General features: G+C 48.0%; 5 protein-coding genes across 5 annotated transcripts; 4 read left to right on the forward strand and 1 right to left on the reverse strand.

Moving 5' to 3' along the window:
• Positions 1–234: 234 nt before the first annotated feature.
• DFJ58DRAFT_734556 (uncharacterized protein) lies at positions 235–1306 on the forward strand (the record flags this gene model as incomplete). Its single annotated transcript, XM_041386507.1, has 2 exons — positions 235–297; positions 359–1306. 2 exons carry the CDS (start codon positions 235–237, stop codon positions 1304–1306), a joined length of 1011 nt encoding a protein of 336 aa, XP_041237437.1.
• On the forward strand, positions 1276–2532 carry DFJ58DRAFT_156315 (uncharacterized protein). The gene is made up of 3 exons (XM_041378933.1): positions 1276–1740; positions 1794–1938; positions 1994–2532. The coding sequence occupies exons 1-3, from the start codon at positions 1423–1425 to the stop codon at positions 2413–2415; spliced, it is 885 nt and encodes a 294-aa protein (XP_041237438.1). The 5' UTR covers positions 1276–1422; the 3' UTR covers positions 2416–2532.
• A 2442-nt stretch (positions 2533–4974) lies between these two features.
• On the reverse strand, positions 4975–6422 carry DFJ58DRAFT_816845 (uncharacterized protein). The gene is made up of 9 exons (XM_041391766.1): positions 6339–6422; positions 6172–6286; positions 6087–6120; positions 5935–6023; positions 5849–5879; positions 5717–5796; positions 5640–5668; positions 5499–5590; positions 4975–5448 (listed from the first exon to the last, which is right to left on the reverse strand). The coding sequence occupies exons 1-9, from the start codon at positions 6362–6364 to the stop codon at positions 5372–5374; spliced, it is 573 nt and encodes a 190-aa protein (XP_041237439.1). The 5' UTR covers positions 6365–6422; the 3' UTR covers positions 4975–5371.
• Positions 6423–9165: 2743 nt separating this feature from the next.
• DFJ58DRAFT_816854 (GPR1/FUN34/yaaH family-domain-containing protein) lies at positions 9166–10774 on the forward strand. The gene is made up of 8 exons (XM_041391767.1): positions 9166–9230; positions 9281–9652; positions 9708–9820; positions 9873–9923; positions 9976–10062; positions 10113–10193; positions 10244–10335; positions 10385–10774. The coding sequence occupies exons 2-8, from the start codon at positions 9524–9526 to the stop codon at positions 10537–10539; spliced, it is 708 nt and encodes a 235-aa protein (XP_041237440.1). The 5' UTR covers positions 9166–9230; positions 9281–9523; the 3' UTR covers positions 10540–10774.
• Positions 10775–13481: 2707 nt separating this feature from the next.
• On the forward strand, positions 13482–16388 carry DFJ58DRAFT_718943 (atromentin synthetase; the record flags this gene model as incomplete). The annotated part of the gene is made up of 9 exons (XM_041384549.1): positions 13482–13655; positions 13689–14145; positions 14196–14332; positions 14381–14597; positions 14640–15177; positions 15234–15491; positions 15546–15947; positions 15979–16139; positions 16195–16388. The coding sequence occupies 9 exons, from the start codon at positions 13482–13484 to the stop codon at positions 16386–16388; spliced, it is 2538 nt and encodes an 845-aa protein (XP_041237441.1).
• Positions 16389–17158: the final 770 nt, after the last annotated feature.

The following is a 17158-nucleotide window of genomic DNA, read 5'->3' on the forward strand; positions in this document are numbered from 1 at the left end:
GTACTTAAGAGTGATGGGATCCATGGGATGGAAATCGAATGCACTGAAATTGACTGATTCATGGTGGCACTGATCAAGTTCAACGTTAACTTGCCACAAGGGCCCGGGCTGCCAGTTACTCGGATTATGTAGTTGTTTGGTCTATACAAACTTGAATCTGGAAATGCTTATTAATATGTACGATCGTTACTATGTTGATACCATCGATACCGTTATACTTTTTGGATCTCAATCATGGCACCCAGAATTAACGCACGGGATAGGGAAGCTCTCAGGGTTCTGCCTCGGTTGATGCAGGTGTGCTTGAATCCCTTTAAAAGGCATGACAGCGCTGATTTCTCGTTTCTCGCTGTCATAGCGTAAAGTTGATGGGGCATTGCGTGGCTCAGTCGAAGATCTCCGAGACGTTGTTGGTAGTCTCAATCAACTCAAGGATGTCACGCCACTTTTGCTTCCCGTCTTTCACGCACAACTGGAGGCATACCCTGTTCCGGACAGAATTAGTCCTGATGTTGTACCAGTAATCATGCTCGCCAAATGGTCCATGGGTGGCATTGTGCAAATCTGTCATAACCTCGGTAACAATATCAGTCTCGGAGAACGCATTGTCCATGACGCCATTGCTTCAAAGTGGCATATGCTCTTCCCATGGATGCAGTTCTTCAGCAACAACTTCCTCCCACCTTCACAAAGACCTGCCGCCCTCCCACATGGCCTGTCTGTTAGCACTTACGAGGCCCTTAGGATTACCATACATCCACTGTCAACCTTGTGTCAATTCACAGCAACTGGCAGGCAGTTGATGAGGATGAACCCCACTGTTCAAGCATTTTTCTTCCGGGCTTGGGTCATCGTCGATGGGCTGAAGAGTGATGACGTCGCTGATCCTCTTCGAGAAGGTGACAAAAATCTCAGTGCACTGATACGGGCGAATATGTGCTCGCTCAGCGTTATCTGCATGGAAGACACCCCGGCGTCTCTACCAGTATCCATTATCGCATCTGCTGCTGGCGGAACCTTCCCCATGGCCTCATTAGCCCTCCGATATATTCGTCGTATGACTAAAGAGGTGGCTAATATGCCAGAACCTCGGTTACGAGCAAGAGAAAATGTCGACTTCTCGTCCATGACAGTATGTGCTACTGGCTTGGCTCAAGCCATCCTCTTCATGCAATCCTTGGGCGACAGAGAGGGTGGTTGTCAGGAATTGCTCCTCCAAATCGGCTCAATTCGTACTGTCCTAAGTGCTGTTACGACACTCTGGGAACGGCTCCTAACCCCTGCTTGGAATAGTTCGGATAACTGAACCAGATATAGGGCTAGCGGCGCGACGCAGAGTGTTATACATAGCGTATCGCTATATCGGCTATTCGATGAATTGCGCAAATGACTCTGCTTTGGTGATATCTCAGGCCCTTCAGCATGGTCTTACTCGAATGTCTCCTACGAACCGGGTCATCGCGAGCTGAACGTGTTGACAATACCAAACGCTTTGATGATGACCACGACATTCAATTGCTCAAAGAGCTTCCCCGGTTCTTCGTGTTCTCAAAAGTGCTACGGGTTCTTCATCCCGCCCTTCAGAGATTAGATCGGGTAGATCTTGAAGAACGAGCATCCCAAGACCCTGTATTATGGGAGGTATGGCAAGCCGTCGACTCCGCGGCTCGTACCTTCACCAATTTCCATGAGCTGCCTGAAGGAGCTCCTTTCTACCGGTATCAGTGTTGTAGCCTGAAAGTACGTTCGATGACGGTCCGCTTCTCTTTGCCAACTGAAATCCTTTGTTATAGTGCTCTGTCAATTTCTCTGAAGACGATGTCACGGCATATCGTTGTTCGGGGTGCATGCTGACACGTTACTGCTCAAAAGATTGCCAGAAGGACGCTTGGGAATCCGGCCACCGTATTCACTGCCGCATGCTGCGTTCTGCTCTCGGTCAGATTCTTGTCTTACGCATTCATAAAGTCTTATCTGATAATTAAACTTGAAGGCAATCAAGATGTACGCGAGATCCGCAAAAGTTTGCCCGTTATTGCGATGATCGAGTCTTGGATATGCGAAGAACGCGTCAATGAAATCAAGGCGCTCGATAAAGATACGGTGAAAACATCTCCCGACGATCGCTCCATCGTAGAGGTGGACTTGTCCGTTTATCCCATCGAATTAAACTTGTATTCCTTGCGGGACTATTTCCTTGTTTGCGGCTCTCACACCTTCGAACGAGAAGTTGCTGAATCGATCACAACCTCAGAAGAAAGCCCATACGATCTCGTCGCGGTCAAGGTCAGGCTTGGGAGAGAGTATTATTCTTTGTTCAGCCCATCAACCACTTTGGGCGTCGCGTTTGGGTGGACGTCGGGCATTCAGGGAGGACGATATATCCATGACCATTCTCAGACGCCTGATACATGAGATTGCATAAGAAGTCTAGTTTGGCAACACCGTCAACCAAGGTACAGCCGCTTGGTACTTGCATTCTGGAGCTCGGACGAGGCGCGTTACTGAACCTTGAAGCAGCATTTAAAGGTCCCAGAAAGTCGGTAGGCCTTCGAATTTCGCAAGAGCTATGTTCACGTATTGACTTTGTTATCAAAGGAAAATCGCATAGTTCACAGGACTGCATGCACCTCCGGAGACCTTCGACATCATGGATACACGGTATCTAGTGCTGTGACGCGCATCGGAAGATGAAAAGATTGGTCCCTTAGAAATAAATTTCCACCTCTGTTCCAATGATTCACACCATAGATTAGGTTAGTTGGGATACAATACGGAACAAAGTTAGAAACGGAGTGCATACTTACCATCTCCATACATCTTAATTTTCAAACTTCTGCTTCTGACTTCACGATCAACAACCTTCAACGGATAACTAATAACAAGAACTATGCCGTACTATCAGTTAGGGTCTATTTGTGCTGGACCTCTACTTCGTGAGTCACGCTTGTATCACGAATAGTAACGGACAGTACTAGTAAATCTGAGAGCTATGTAGCAGTATGTACGGAGATCCGAGAATTATATAATGCTAAATGCAAATCATTTGAACGCTATGGAAAATATTGCTGAGGGGACGTAGTGCCCAGGCTGGGAGGAACTGGAAGGAAGTTCTGGTGGCAAATTCTGTGGTCGGCTTGAAGTCAAGAGTCTGCCTCGAGACCTGTACAATGAAATCCCCAACTCCCCGCAAAGTGGGACTCCGAACGGTTTGACTCAGTGCCACTTTGTCAGACGCAAACGTCCTGTCTTTCTGACAATCCGTCTGTGGGAATTCTTTTTGACATGTACTGTACAGTTCTTCGCTCACTATAGGTGAGATCTAGACATGACAGGACACGAGTCACACCCGGCGCATCTCTTATAAGCATTGTAACTTGTCTCACCTGTTGTCGCTTGCGATTCCGAATCATAACGGCGCTTGTGCCCCAACTCCCCGACACCGCGGCTTCGTGGGATGTTGGGATCATGTTGCTCAAGACGTGGGTCAGTTATTTGCGGCCCAATTCACAGTGCACTATCCTAAACTACGTTGTCTTCATCCCCGATTGACATGCTCATTGCGAGTCCGACAAAGAGTTCAATACTTCAAATCTTCAGCCGACGGTGCGCGCACATGTCAGTTGACGTGAAAGTACTGAGCCGTGGACAAAATCAGCACTACGTTGCACATCTTTTCGATGATGGGATCTTTTTTTGTGTTCGACAGAGCCTTCCTCCCGCTAATGTTGAGTGTCGGAGATCTCTTCTCTCGCTGCGTCTTTCGCTTACGGTATGTGAGAAAAGACAGGACCGCATCTGTTATAAGGGTTGTCTCGCCTGCTGTCGCTTGTGGTTCCGGATCTCTTCTCTCGCGTCCTGTTATTTCCGTCCTTTTCAGCGCCTAGGTCTCTGGATTACTTTTGGGTGCTTTTGGTCGTGTTCACTTCGAGTCTGAGACGTATTCTCATTCCTCTGTCTTCGGCCGGATCTTCACCTCTGCTGTATCAACATCTTGCGCGGCACTGCGACAACAAGACAATCCACGATCTCCCATGATGGTTTCATTACACCAACGAACGTCACTGTGACAGCTTACAGTATTTGTCGACCTCTGCCCTGACACTTCTTAGTGTTTGACTTATACTCGGGATCGGTAGACGCTACTAGCTTGCTTCGGTGGCGCCCTATGGCATGGCAAACGCTCAGCGCTAGCGCTTACCACTTGCTCACAGACTGCAGCTGCAATGAAACGCATTGTCAAATTTAATGCTAGACGTCGGCAGCTACGACAGATTTGTGATTTTTTGCTACTGCCACCACGATCTCTACCGTTTCTTAAAGGTTTTGTTTTGTTTTACTTGGAAGAGCCTATGCTAGTATCTGGGCGTGTAGAACATAGTCGATGAAATAGCTAAGCAATTTCTTTAAAATTGAGTGCTGTACATGGGCAAAAATCACGAAATAGTGGTCCATCACGAGTAGACCGTAACAGATAGTGCACAGCTCGTGCACTGAATAACTCGGTTGAGGAAGAGTTCCGACCACCAGCTCCCTGACCTGTGTAGGATCTCGATAGATTGTAATGTTTTCATACTGTTGTGTTCCGTTATGGTCCGTTGTCAAGATCGACGGTGTGCCGGGTTTCCGTTCTTCCGATACTAGTCATGTCAGAATGGAGCACGGCCACCGGGAGCATACTCGCTAGCAAATCCTTGACATATTGACATATTGGCTCTCCGCTTGCCCTTCGCACCCTAATTTTTTAAACAGGGAAAGGAACGCCTATGTGGTGGCATTTGCATGCGAAAAAAATCTCAGTCACGCTGGACTCATAAGGACGCATACACCTTTGGGAACAATCGTTTATAGGTTTCTTAGAGGAGAAGCGCAAGGCATGATCGTCAAGTTGCGAGCACCCTGATCTGGCCTTCAAATTCTTAGAAAATGAATCACGGTACTGTGAAGAAAAGTTTAGTTCAAGTGAACTCTTGGCTACTCCTGGCCCCACTGGAGCGGAAGTAGTCTGGTGACCAGATAGCATTCTAAGAACATCGACTGATAATAGATGATACTGGTCGAGCGCGGAGGCTGGAACAGCTCGCGCTGTACCTGAAATGTCCAATTTCAAACAAAGCGCGTTCCGGAAGCTATATCACATCATGCACATACTTCTAATTGGGGAGAGAGCTCGTAAGGAAAAGACAGGGGTGGATGGTGTGCGTGCGTGGCAGTGCCGATGCTTGAGTCATTCACGACGATGCTTATACCTCAGTAGGCATCCTGAATGCTTCAACAATAAGAACAAAAGGTCTCCACGTGGGATGGCAGTGCCGACGGTCTAGTTGATATACACATGTTGGTGGGAGGCGCGCCACGAGTTACGATCATGCTACTTCTCGGCGCCTTTGTCTGATTCGATTGCTTCCTGGTGCTGTGAACTGGCATTGACAGCGCTGAGGTACGTGTCTAAAAGACAATGAGCAAGATAGAGGGGCTTTCGATAAACTCAAACTTACTCCAAAACAAGCTGACAACGCTCACGACAACAAACCGAAGGTGGTGCGGTACGATAGCGAAGTTGATGATTTGGGTGGGTATGAAGACGCCCCTAGATCTATTTAAGTGCACGATGCGTAGGCAACAAATGCAAATCTCACCAGTTACGGATTAACGTTGGAGTATATGCCTGGGAGACATGTGAGGTTGCTTCCAAATTCCAGGGAGATTAGCTTACAGTACTAATACGGTCCTGTGCACCGGAAATACCCTTTCCCTCCAGGATACTCATTGTACCAAAAAAGAATCCGACAGCCACTAGAATTTGAAGAGTGAGAAAGGAGTGTAGATCCACGTGTAGTCAACGAACCAGGAGTCAGAATCGCCTGGTCCAGCCAAACCTGCAAAAAGGCGATCATTCCCTCATGAAATCCGAGCAGAGAGGACGTCCCATACACGATATATCACAGCCTTCGTAGGACTAGAGAACTTGATGCGGTTGAGAAGTTGGTACCATTTTGTCAAGGCCGGCCCAAAGAATGCTCCTGATAAAATTAGACGTGAATTAGATTTCAAGACCAGGGCCCACGCTCAGTTTATATAATTACCCCCATAAAAAGTGATGCGTGCAGTGCGCATGAACTGCGAGATATGATCAAAACCAGTTCCTCTCGTAGTCGCATCAATACTCACATCATGGTTCTTTCCCTGACGCTCGATGACTTGCTGGGCGATCACATCACCTGCACCGAATAAAAAGGCAGCAGTGGCGGACTGTGCGAACACGGGTCTTCGGATGAGAGCGGCACTGAAACACTTGAGCAAGCAAAACCAAGAGTGAGGGATTTGAAGCCACCGACTTGTACAACCGGAGAATTGAGGCCATTGTTGGAGTTTCGGAGAACCCCAACTTACCGAGTTGTGTAGTATAGACTCGGAGTCAATGTGAACGTGCGATATTCCCGCCATTACTATTTACATAAATTTATGTAAGATGTACGTAACTTGATCCAGACGGTGGAATCGCTTGGGATCAGCACTCGAAATTGAGCGCTTGAGCCTCAGAATATATAGTTGGCGGCGTCTTGCTTGAACCATTTGGACGAGTTATCCCACAAAAACAAGGAATGACTGCCCTAGGAGCCTTTCAAGGTTTAGCTAGTACTACGGGAGACGGCAAACCACGATGCGATCGGTATTATTATTGACTGAAATAACATCCATTCAATCGCTACCACTTACATTTTCTGATCTCTTACTGGCTCAGCCCCATGAATTAATGTTCATAAATAGTTGTGTTGATGTCCAAAACTTACCGAATCAGTTACTTGCAGTGCCCGCATGATGTATGTGTTGATGAAATCCTAGATCACCCGTACTGGAAAGACATATCTTTAAAAACACTTCAACAGTTGCATTTAACATATCTGTCATTTCACTACTTGCGTTATCTCTCGCTCCAATCATGAAGCACGTTACCAGCATTTAGTAGTCTGTAGTATCATGTGTCAAAACGCACGCACAAAAGGCAGCTCCTTCGTTTGCAAAGAGTGCAAGTCTGAGATGCGCCGATATTCCTGAACCGAAACTAATATCTGGTATTGCCTTGAAAACAAAAGGTAAATTTTGCTTCTTGGGTTGATCAAAGCATTTGGGCAGACCAAGTATTAGTAGGAGTGCGCACATGAGTATTTCCAGTTGTCCGCATGCAATGGCCAACTCGGAACACGAAGTCTTCCTGTAACCATTCGATTGTCACGGGCTTGGGCACTGTTGTCGGAACGCACACTACCTCGACTTTGGTCCGCCAAGCGATCCTCTATTCATATTTGCTGTCCATCAAGTGGTCGAATGGCGGACAAAGGAGAACTATGTCTGTGTGTTCACAAGCATATGTATTTTTCATCCCAAATTAGCATGAGTCCGAGGACTTCGCACGTACCCAACTACAATATATTGCCAGTGGAGGCATACTGCTGCCGTTGTCAACCGGCGATCTGGTAGTCCAACTGTCTGCTCTGGGCATTCAAATTTCAATCTGATAAGGAAGCAATCGTCAACCACGTGCGATAGACTTGAAGGCAGGACAATACGAAGGGCTGATCAATGGTGTATCAGATGGTCCAACGCAACCAGCCATTTGACAATAAGATATGCAAACACTGTGACGTTATAGTGTAGACAGGTGAGTTTGCGTAGCCAACCTGGTGCGTTGAGGTGTTGTCATGTCGAGCGGAATTCCATACCTTGGTTCTTTTGATACCTCTTGCTACCTGCCAGGTGGCGCATCGGAGAATCTATATGTTCACTGTGGGTGTGTGAATCCCCTCGAAAAACCCGAATAAGACACCGAACTTAAAATACTCACAGTTAGGTACCAGCCCTCGATTTAAAGATAGCGTGCGTTATCATCCCATAGCAAAGTTGGCAGAACGAACATCCAAGCTTCCACCGAATGAGAATGTGGATGTTTAAAAGAAAATTGAACCTCAGGGCTTGAAAGGCTGAGGGTAAACTACAGCGTCCAAATCTCTGCTATGAAGGATGATGAGAATGGTTGTGGACTGTACAGTGTGCACAACTCCAGACACAACCTCAAAAAGTTAGAATTAAGGCAACTCGTTATAGGTCCGGTTTGGGTCTGGTCAAGTCTTTGCCTATGTCGGACCCTAAACTTTTCCTGATTTGGCTACCATCGCGTCGGAAACCTTCGCACGGGAAACCTTCAACACCTTGTGACCAGTACTTATCCTCGTCCTGATCCTCGCTGTATGATAGAGCCCAATTTTACCTAAACAGAGCTGGTAGTGAGAAAGGCGTTTGAATCGGACAAGGACCCTCCTCTACCGACGTGGCAGTCGGGGAACCTTCCCATGTAGTATTCCTAAACATTTTCATATTTTATTGCTCAATATCCTCCTAAACCTTTACTTGTAGTCTACCGTATGCATCTTGCTTGGGCAAGTTTTGAGTATTTTAAGAGATTTTGCATGCAGTACATTCGGCACTAATGAGACGTGTTATTACACGGAAAGGTTTAGGAACTAATGAGAAGGTTTCAGTAGCTACCTTTAATTGGGCTCTATACAGCGAGGATTAGGACGAGGATACTCTGCGACAAGTCACAAGGTGTAGTAGAACGTCTCCCATGCGAAGGTTTAATCTAATCGACGTGGTGCACGTGGTAGCTAAATCAAGAAAGGTTTAGAGTCCGCGCAGGTAATTTGCGAGAGGACGAGCATAAGGTCAAGTCGACACTGACAACGATGTTTAAGAATGGATCAGGTGATTATCGGACGCCAAGTCGTAGGTCGTGCGCGTGAGGATGTTGACCCAAACTTGGATAGGTCCGACATACCGATTCTTTGACTTTTTACCAACACCATCAAGACACGGTACCATCTCAACAAATGCAGAAACCCCGTATCCGCAATTAATGGCGCAATCATGATGTGCCTCACAGAGTCCCGAGACAGGCTGTTCGTCTCATGCCACTAGATCACCGAGTTGCGACTAACATGGTCATCCTTAGGGAGTCCAATAGCCTGAGAAGGAAAATTGTAGTTCCTTCCGTCAAAATAACTAACACAATATGATCTGAACAGAGATGTCATGGCCTGCACAGGCTGCAACAAGGAACAGAGCGCAAGATTAAATAAATAAGATAACCAAAAACATATCCCGCGATTTTTTTCCAGCGTAGATCATTCCTCGGAGCTCTGCGCGAGATAATCGGGAGTAGTAGTTGGATCGTGAGTGAGAAGTGAACAGTATGTACATCTTTTTGATCAGTTCCTGGAAGCTACTGTCACCCGTCTTCGAATTCCATAGACAGGGTTTACTCCCTCACTTAGATTAGAACTCAATCACGCTGCTCACTGCAACGCAGTGCATGCGTGCAATTGGCACCGCGCTCCATATGCGAACGGAAATATGCCAACCCGAGTATAAATGTCGGACTGAGGTAGACTCGAATGTAGCACCTGACCTAGTTCCCGCTCTCTGAAGGATCACAGCACCACAAGTCAGCGCCGATCATCCAGTCATGTCTTCAAATTCTGTTACCGAAAAGGAGGGATCAAAGGACAATTACTACGTCCAGACCGTCAACATGGACTCCCCAGCACCCCCTACACCACAGATGCAGCCCTACCAGAGGACGTTCGGTAACCCTGTACGTATTCCATGTTTTACTGATAGTACGTCGACAGCATTTAATTGGCTTCCAGGCACCCTTGGGCATGCTGGCTTATGGTACCGTCTTCCTGTGCTCGTCAATATTGACGCTCGCCTCCAAGCAAGTTGGTGGTCAAGCTAACTTGGTCTTGGTTTTCGCCACCTTGTGAGTTTTTGTTATTTGCAAATAATCCTGATTGTAACCTAGTCATTTCCAGCTACGGCGGTATCTCACAAACACTTGTGGGCATGTGGGAGATGTTCCTTGGGTATGGTTCTGACCTCTGTATGGAGAGCTACTGCTGAGATTTTTTTCCATAGTAACACGTTCAGTGCAACAGTCTTTACTACCTACGGAGGTTTCAACTTGTCTTATGGTGCTCTCTACCTGCCTCAAATCGGCCTTGCGTATGTTATCTGCAAGCATTGATATATGTCCTCCCTCACATACCTTTCAGCTCTGTATACTCCGGGCAGGATTTCTACAACGCCATCGGGATCTACCTCGCCATCTGGGATTTGATTACGTTCGTCTTCTTGTGAGTCTGAGGAAGTATGCTATGCGGACACGTCTCCAATAATTTTACAGCCTTGGCGCAATCCGCACAACCGCCCCTATCGTCGCAACGCTCGGATTCACCGTTTGCTCGCTCACTTGTCTTTCGATAAATTCTTTCACCGGTACGTCTTTATCCTTCCAGTATTATGTTCTATCTAACGTCCGATACAGGCAATGTGCACTTTGCAACTGCAGGTGGTGCCCTTGGTATCATCGCTTCCTTCGGTGCATACTACGGCGCACTTTCGCTCTTCTGGACCCAACAGACCACATTCTCGTTCATTCGTCTCCCTCCTCTTATTACAGCCCCAAGTTCCAACGTCTAAGTACAGAGTCATTAATCTTCAACTGATTGCTCTTTCTTTTCTTCGATTTCCATTCTCAACTACGCTTCCACTCTTGACGAAATGTTAGCGTGTTTGTATGAGATTCTACTTTTAGCGGGATGAGGGTTCAGCGGTATAGAGTGGAGCAAGATATGATTATTTCCTATGTTTACTACACGGTGCCAGCTTCGGTTCCGGGTTGATGATAATAAAAAACAACAGATTGATATGATTATTGATTCTGTTCATCTCTAACTAGGCTGTGAAAAGAGGTATGGTTTCTTAATGTTACAGGAACAGACACAGCTAGTTCTTGTGGTCCCTGAGTGTTATCGAGGTAGATGTGTGGTAAGAGGGCTTATCCTCGATGGCAATCACTATCAGAGGTCACTCGACAGGTCATGAATGTTTGCCCGAAGTTACCTGAAACGCGACCACGACGTCCGGGCGTGTCGTCACCAATACCCCCAACTCGAGGGTCATCAATAATCAATGACATCTCCGAAAGGCTGAGACGTCAAGCACATCTCATATCAAATGGGCCAAAACCAGGCTCAAAGTCTTATCTGGGGCCTCAACGAGCCTGAGCGGCGCCCAGCAGGGGAGAGAACATGTAACAAGTGTAAATGCAGTAGCTACATTGTGGTGTGCCTGAGCTCGTTGCAACCACGACGCATGGGTAGGATCATAATTGGCGAAAAATATTATCATCGTGTTTCATTTTCCACTAGAACCTCGTTAACATGCGAGCACAATGACATCGAAACAAGCGTACCGGAGCTAGGTACCAAGGTCACCCACCTACAAAATAAAGACAAAAATATCTGCGATCCCGTTAGCGGCAGATCTTGAACAACTTCAAGCTTCAAGGGTACAAGACTGGCGGAAAACGTGTCGATTTCAGCTGGAATGGACTTGATATCGTTTGTTGCCGAAGTAATATGTTGGATCATTCTGAGACATTTTCATGCCCGCCATACCTTTGCCAGTGGTAGCAATTCTTCATTTCACAAGCTTCGGGTTAAGTTGTTCAGTCTAATGATAGAATTTCAAAGTATATCATCAAATAGATGGATACCCTGGTTATCTGAACTGGTAGCAGACCCCATGCTGGAACTTGTGGCCGTGTCAGTGGATTGAGGGACTGAACCTATCAGTGGACCTCCGAGTTTTTGCCGGCGATTATACTGGTTGGGGTTCACGCCAGCGGCTAGGATATAGCACGGGTATACCCGCGGGTCGGAAGATCAACACCGTACCCGTACGGGTACGGGTACGGTATTACCCGTACTAACCCGCGGTATAGCAGCTCACCCGCGGTGTGCATTTACCCGTGGGTACACATACAAGAAATAGTAACACTACGTAGGTCTAATAACCTCACCCGACACTCTCGTCCTCTTCTTCAGAGACTTCATGATCTTAGTAAGGTCCTCGGGTGCTACCAGACCACAGCGAAGCCACGAGCCAAGACAGAGGAATGCACGGGTCGATGACGGAGACAGGTGGTTTCAAGTGAAGTGTAGGAGGTACCGGCCTTGCGAAAACACACGTTCGACTGCAGTCGAGGTAGCTATGGTGTGTAACACATAAGCTGTGATGAGCTAGCGAGAGCGATGGTGCACAACTCATCAGAAAACTAAGGTAATCGAGTACCATCCGGTGCAAATTCGGATGCGTCTTTTTCGTCAAGCTCATCTACTAGAGATGCCGCTGTGCCAAGAGATATATCACCAAAGTCATCAGCACATTATCGTACCTTGTCTTCTGCCTAGACATGTGCAACCCCATATCAAACAATTGCTCACCTGTTGCAATGCGATGTGTTTGAGTCATCAGTCAAGCTTAAAAAACGAATAGACTGCTGAACGCCAAGTTTTCTTGAGTGCGTTTGTGAGCGAAAATCAATCGAGGTCCACGCGAACACGAGCAATAAGTTCACGTACTTAGATCAGCTTCGTCATCCTGTTCGGCGGCAGGAGGTGCATCATTTTCATCAACATCGACATCAATTACTTCCGGAGCAGCGGAGTGCAACTCGGAGGGGGTTGCTTTGACCTGTGGAAGGATAAGTTTAATACGTTTTGCAATATTGTCCGCTATGGACTGCAGAGATGACAATACATCTGAACGTGCTGAGGTAGACTCAGCGAGCGAGGCCGTGTCATTGGCAGTAGACTGACTAACGAGAAATGGGATTAAAGCAGTGAGTCACTGTTGCAGTCAACGTCCCTCCAAAAATAAGGATCGTAGCGAGTGGTGAATCCTTGTCATGTCCGACATATAACACTGCGGAGAATATTCGGAGATAGCGCGGCTACCCGTGAACATACCCGTACACCGTGCTGACGGGTACGGTATGACCACGAGTAGCACATCTCGACACCGTACCCGTACCCGCCATACCTGTGACCCCCATACCCGCGGTGTGGTCCATACCCGTGCTATACCCTACCAGCGGCCCGCCTGTCGATCGCTTGGAGCATAACGGCCGACAAGCTTGCCCAATAACTTAGGAAACAACTTTGAGAGTCCTCTGCGATTCCTCAAAGGCGGGTGAGAGGACAGCTAGTAAAAACAACAGGTAGTTGTAAAGGCGATGGTTCCTACATGGGTCATGACTGCCTTTCTAAGTTCTCACTCCGAGGATTTTTTTATTTGTACATGCTTGGTTCAAACGTTCAACCCGCTATGGCAATGTTAATGAGTATGTACATACTAACGGCGCATCAGACAACTCTATCAGAGGCTATCAGTATTTCTGTGCCAGCTGGTTAATTGCTCGATGTAGTCAACCATTCTGTCACAATGCCTTCGATGTTCTCAACCGTGTCTGAAGTTGACGTGGCTGTTGGGTGATGAGCCCCTTAAGTACTCAACTTCCTAGACACCTTTTCCAACCTTCATAATATTACTTTTGAATCTAGCTTGAGACGCAACTTATGGCACCCGTCGCAGTCTCTCCTACTACCACCGACTTCGTTACCACACCCCATATTCTCCACGACGTCATCGCTCAAGCTGCCGAGTGGTATCCGTTACACGAGCTTAGTTTCATAGCCTCCTCGGCAGAGGACTCCATTCAGACGAAGACCTTCAGCGTGTTCAACCAATATGTTCGCAACCTTGCACGGGCCATGCTCGAGTAGGGCAAACCTACAGGTTCAATTATCGTGGTGTATCTGACAGAGCATGAAGATAACATGGCTGCTGTCTGGGCGTGTCTGCTGGCTGGCTATCTGCCCTGCTTACAGCCCGCACCTAGCGCACAACAAGCGCACAAGGAGGGCCATGTCGCGCATATCAAAAAATTGTTTGGGTCTGCAACTTGGCTCACCAGCGAGCTTGGAGCTGAGCAGATCACCTCGTTTTTTGGCCTGGAGGTTCACCTATTCTCCGAATTAAAATCATCAGGGGAGAAATTCGCTGTTGGAGCTGACTGGGTTGCATATGAGGCTAAGCCGGACGACGATGCCATCATGTTCCTGACCTCAGGGTCAACTGGGTTCTCGAAGGCAGTCGTCCACACGCACCGGACCATCCTTGCTGCATGCCGTGCCCAGGGGCAAAACTACGGCCTCACTTCCGATTCCAAAGTCTTGAATTGTAAGGCAAACATCATCCAACTTTCTTTTGAAATTGATCTTGAAATTCAGGGGTCGGATTTGATCACGTGGGGGGATCGTTGGAGTTCCACATCACACCTCTGCTACATGGTGCTTCGCAACTCCACGTGCATGCGTCTGCTATTATTACTGGTCCTCTGCGGCTGCTCCGTCTGATCGACGAACAGGTATGCCAACACTGAACCACAGAACGCGTCTCTTATCATTCATTTTAGTCCATCCAACTGGCTTTCGGCCCGAACTTCCTACTCTCCAAACTCACTCGTGACCTGGAGAAGCGCAGCGACCTCTTCGGGTGCTTCGACTTGTCTTCTATCAAGAGGATCAACAGCGGAGGTGAAGCTATTGTTTCTAAGACCGCGCAAGCCTTTGTTGCTATGATGAAGAAGTTTAGCAAGAACCCCTCTGCCGTGTCCCTTGTGATCGCCCAGGGTTTGGAATGACAGAAACTTGGTGAGGGAACTTTAAGCATAGTGATGTCTCAGCTGATGGGCCTTTTCAGCGCCGGATGCATTTACAATTACCCTTTGGATGTCCTCACAACTGAGCCTGCTCGCGAGTTCCTTGATCTGGGGCGTCCCCTCAATGGTTGCGAGATGCGCATCGTGGACCCCGCAGATGGCACCACCCTGCGTCCCGACGGTGAGAGCGGTGAGCTTCAGATTCGCGGACAGATGGTCTTCGTACGCTACTACAACAACGCCGAGGCTACGTCCTCTAGCTTTGTTGAGGGCGGCTGGTTCCGCACTGGTGACGTTGGAATCATCGAGAATGGTGTCATGCGTCTTGGCGGCCGTATCAAGGATACCATCATTGTCCATGGTATCCCTGAGCTCGAAACCAACCTCCAGGCCGTTGAAGGGGTCATGCATTCGTTCCTCGCTGCTGCTCCCTACCGCGCTCCTGGCCAGGAGACAGAAGGATTCATCATTTTCTACTCGCCGACTTTCGGCTTCGATGGAGCAGATGCCTCCAGAGCTCTTCACCACGCACCGGGCCCTGCGAGATATCTGTGTGAAGATGATCACTCTGCCACCCCAGTTTATCATTCCCATCCCTGTGAACCAGATGGAGAAGACTACTCTTGGAAAAACTATCTCGTGCGCATCTCATGAGCCTGTTCAAGCAAGGCCAACTTGCGAAGCACATCGCCCGCTCTGAAAAGCTTCTCAGCGAGGCACGCGGCATTTCCTTCGTTGTCCCGTCCACTGAGACGGAAAAGGTGTTTGTTAAGATATACGCTGGCATCTTCAACCTGGTGGAAAGCGAGGTGTTGGTGAGCGACAACTTCTTCGAGATCGGCGGTACTTCTCTTGATGCTATCCGGTGAATATATCTGTTTCGCCTTTTAAGCCACCTTCACTGACACATGATCTGCAGGCTCAAGCGCGAAGGAGAGGAATACTTTGGCCTGCCTGACATCCCTGCCATCCAAATCCTGAAGCACCCTGTTCTCTCGAGCCTGGCCCATTACGTCGACTCTTTACTCTCTAAGGGCACCCAGACTGAGGAATACGACCCCATAGTTCCCTTTTCAGTGACCGGAAATAAGACGCCGATCTTCTTCGTCCACCCTGGTGTCGGAGAGGTTCTCATTTTTGTCAATCTTGCCAAATACTTCCAGAATGAGCGTCCCTTCTATGCTTTCCGTGCTCGTGGCTTCGATTCCGGCCACTCGTTCTTCACCTCAATGGACGAGATGGTTTCTTGCTATGCCGCAGCAGCCAAGAGGATTCAAGCGACGGGACCATATGCCATCGCAGGGTACAGTTACGTCGAGATGTGATGCTGATGATCTGCATCCTTCGGTGAGCCTGCTTACGAGGCAGCAGCAGCTCGAGTTCGTATGGAAGTTGTCGCCTTCTAAACGTATTGTCGAGCTCCAGTTGACGATCGAGAAGCTTGACAAATGGACGGACGTCGCCATGTCTCTCATTAACTGCGGAGTAGACTACATTCCAACAGGCTCAGTTTGTAAGTCGTTTGCTTTCTCACTTCAGAACCGCTTGCTCACATATCTGCTCCTCAGCCGCAGTCGATGTTTTCTACACCATTCTCTTTGCCGGATCTAACGTTGACTGGCTCGACAACCAGCTCAAGCCATGGTCTGGCTGGAGCCGCGGCGAGGCATGGTCTGGCTTTAGCCGCGGCGAGGTATCATATATTTTGGTGCCTGGGGAACACACCACGCTCATGGACTCTGAATATGTCCCGCAGTTCTAAAAAATCTTCCGCAGTCGTCTGGAGGCTCGTGGGCTGTAGACTTTTGGAAGGGCATATTTTGTCTTCTTGAGGAGTACAAGTGATTGCCACTACGGCTCGTCTTGTTTGATCAACAGGTGTAGTACGCAGTTGCTGGAATGCTGGCTCGTAGTCGGTAGTTTTGCATTACTCACCGCAACTGTAGTCCCGGCTCCCGACAGTCGACGGAACGAAGTTGTTCTTCCTGGACAACTTCTATAAGGCACCAAAGAATCAGATTCAAGATCGCGAGTGAGACCGAGCATGGTTCACTCGTTGTATTCTTCAGTGATTGGCACTATAGGCAGATCAAATAGGAAGATTGTTGCTTTGCAGTCATCCTTTCAGGCACATGTTTGGATGAGTCTCAGCCCGATGTGAGAGATGAGATGCAGCACAGGAGAACAGTACTTGCCAATTTGCCATTCATCACATGTCGGGGACAACATTTCTTATTAATCACTATCCTGATCATTCTGACGCTGAATGACCAAGTCTTCCTTCCATCAAGCTACAGGCGACTAGACTATCCCAATGTCGTTCAGACCAAATCATCGTAAGGTAAATATATTGCAGGCCATCGTTATAGCACTGCGGAACGCACCTCCAGGCATCGTATTACCAGAAATGGACATAGAAGAATGGTCAACTGATCAGACATGATGGTATTGGTGTTTGCACCATCTCTGTTTTCTTTCGAGTTCACTACTCATCTGAGTGGGCAAGGATCTCGCTGCATTTGAGATGTCCAT

Source organism: Suillus subalutaceus (assembly GCF_016647625.1).
Source record: "Suillus subalutaceus strain FC151 chromosome Unknown DFJ58scaffold_180, whole genome shotgun sequence".
Lineage (NCBI taxonomy): Eukaryota > Fungi > Basidiomycota > Agaricomycetes > Boletales > Suillaceae > Suillus > Suillus subalutaceus.

Bases quoted from the DNA above. Each gene is read 5' to 3' on its own strand.
- DFJ58DRAFT_156315 (XM_041378933.1), top strand. From the start codon at position 1,423: ATGGTCTTACTCGAATGTCTCCTACGAACCGGGTCATCGCGAGCTGAA. The intron at 1,741-1,793 runs GTACGTTCGATG...CCTTTGTTATAG, and splicing joins ATCAGTGTTGTAGCCTGAAA to TGCTCTGTCAATTTCTCTGA. The intron at 1,939-1,993 runs GTCAGATTCTTG...TTAAACTTGAAG, and splicing joins CATGCTGCGTTCTGCTCTCG to GCAATCAAGATGTACGCGAG.
- DFJ58DRAFT_816845 (XM_041391766.1), bottom strand. From the start codon at position 6,364: ATGGCCTCAATTCTCCGGTTGTACAA. The intron at 5,880-5,934 runs GTATGGGACGTC...GCCTTTTTGCAG, and splicing joins CGAAGGCTGTGATATATCGT to GTTTGGCTGGACCAGGCGAT. The intron at 5,797-5,848 runs GTTCGTTGACTA...TTCAAATTCTAG, and splicing joins CCAGGCGATTCTGACTCCTG to TGGCTGTCGGATTCTTTTTT.
- DFJ58DRAFT_816854 (XM_041391767.1), top strand. From the start codon at position 9,524: ATGTCTTCAAATTCTGTTACCGAAAAGGAGGGATCAAAGGACAATTAC. The intron at 9,653-9,707 runs GTACGTATTCCA...ATTGGCTTCCAG, and splicing joins AGAGGACGTTCGGTAACCCT to GCACCCTTGGGCATGCTGGC. The intron at 9,821-9,872 runs GTGAGTTTTTGT...AGTCATTTCCAG, and splicing joins GTCTTGGTTTTCGCCACCTT to CTACGGCGGTATCTCACAAA.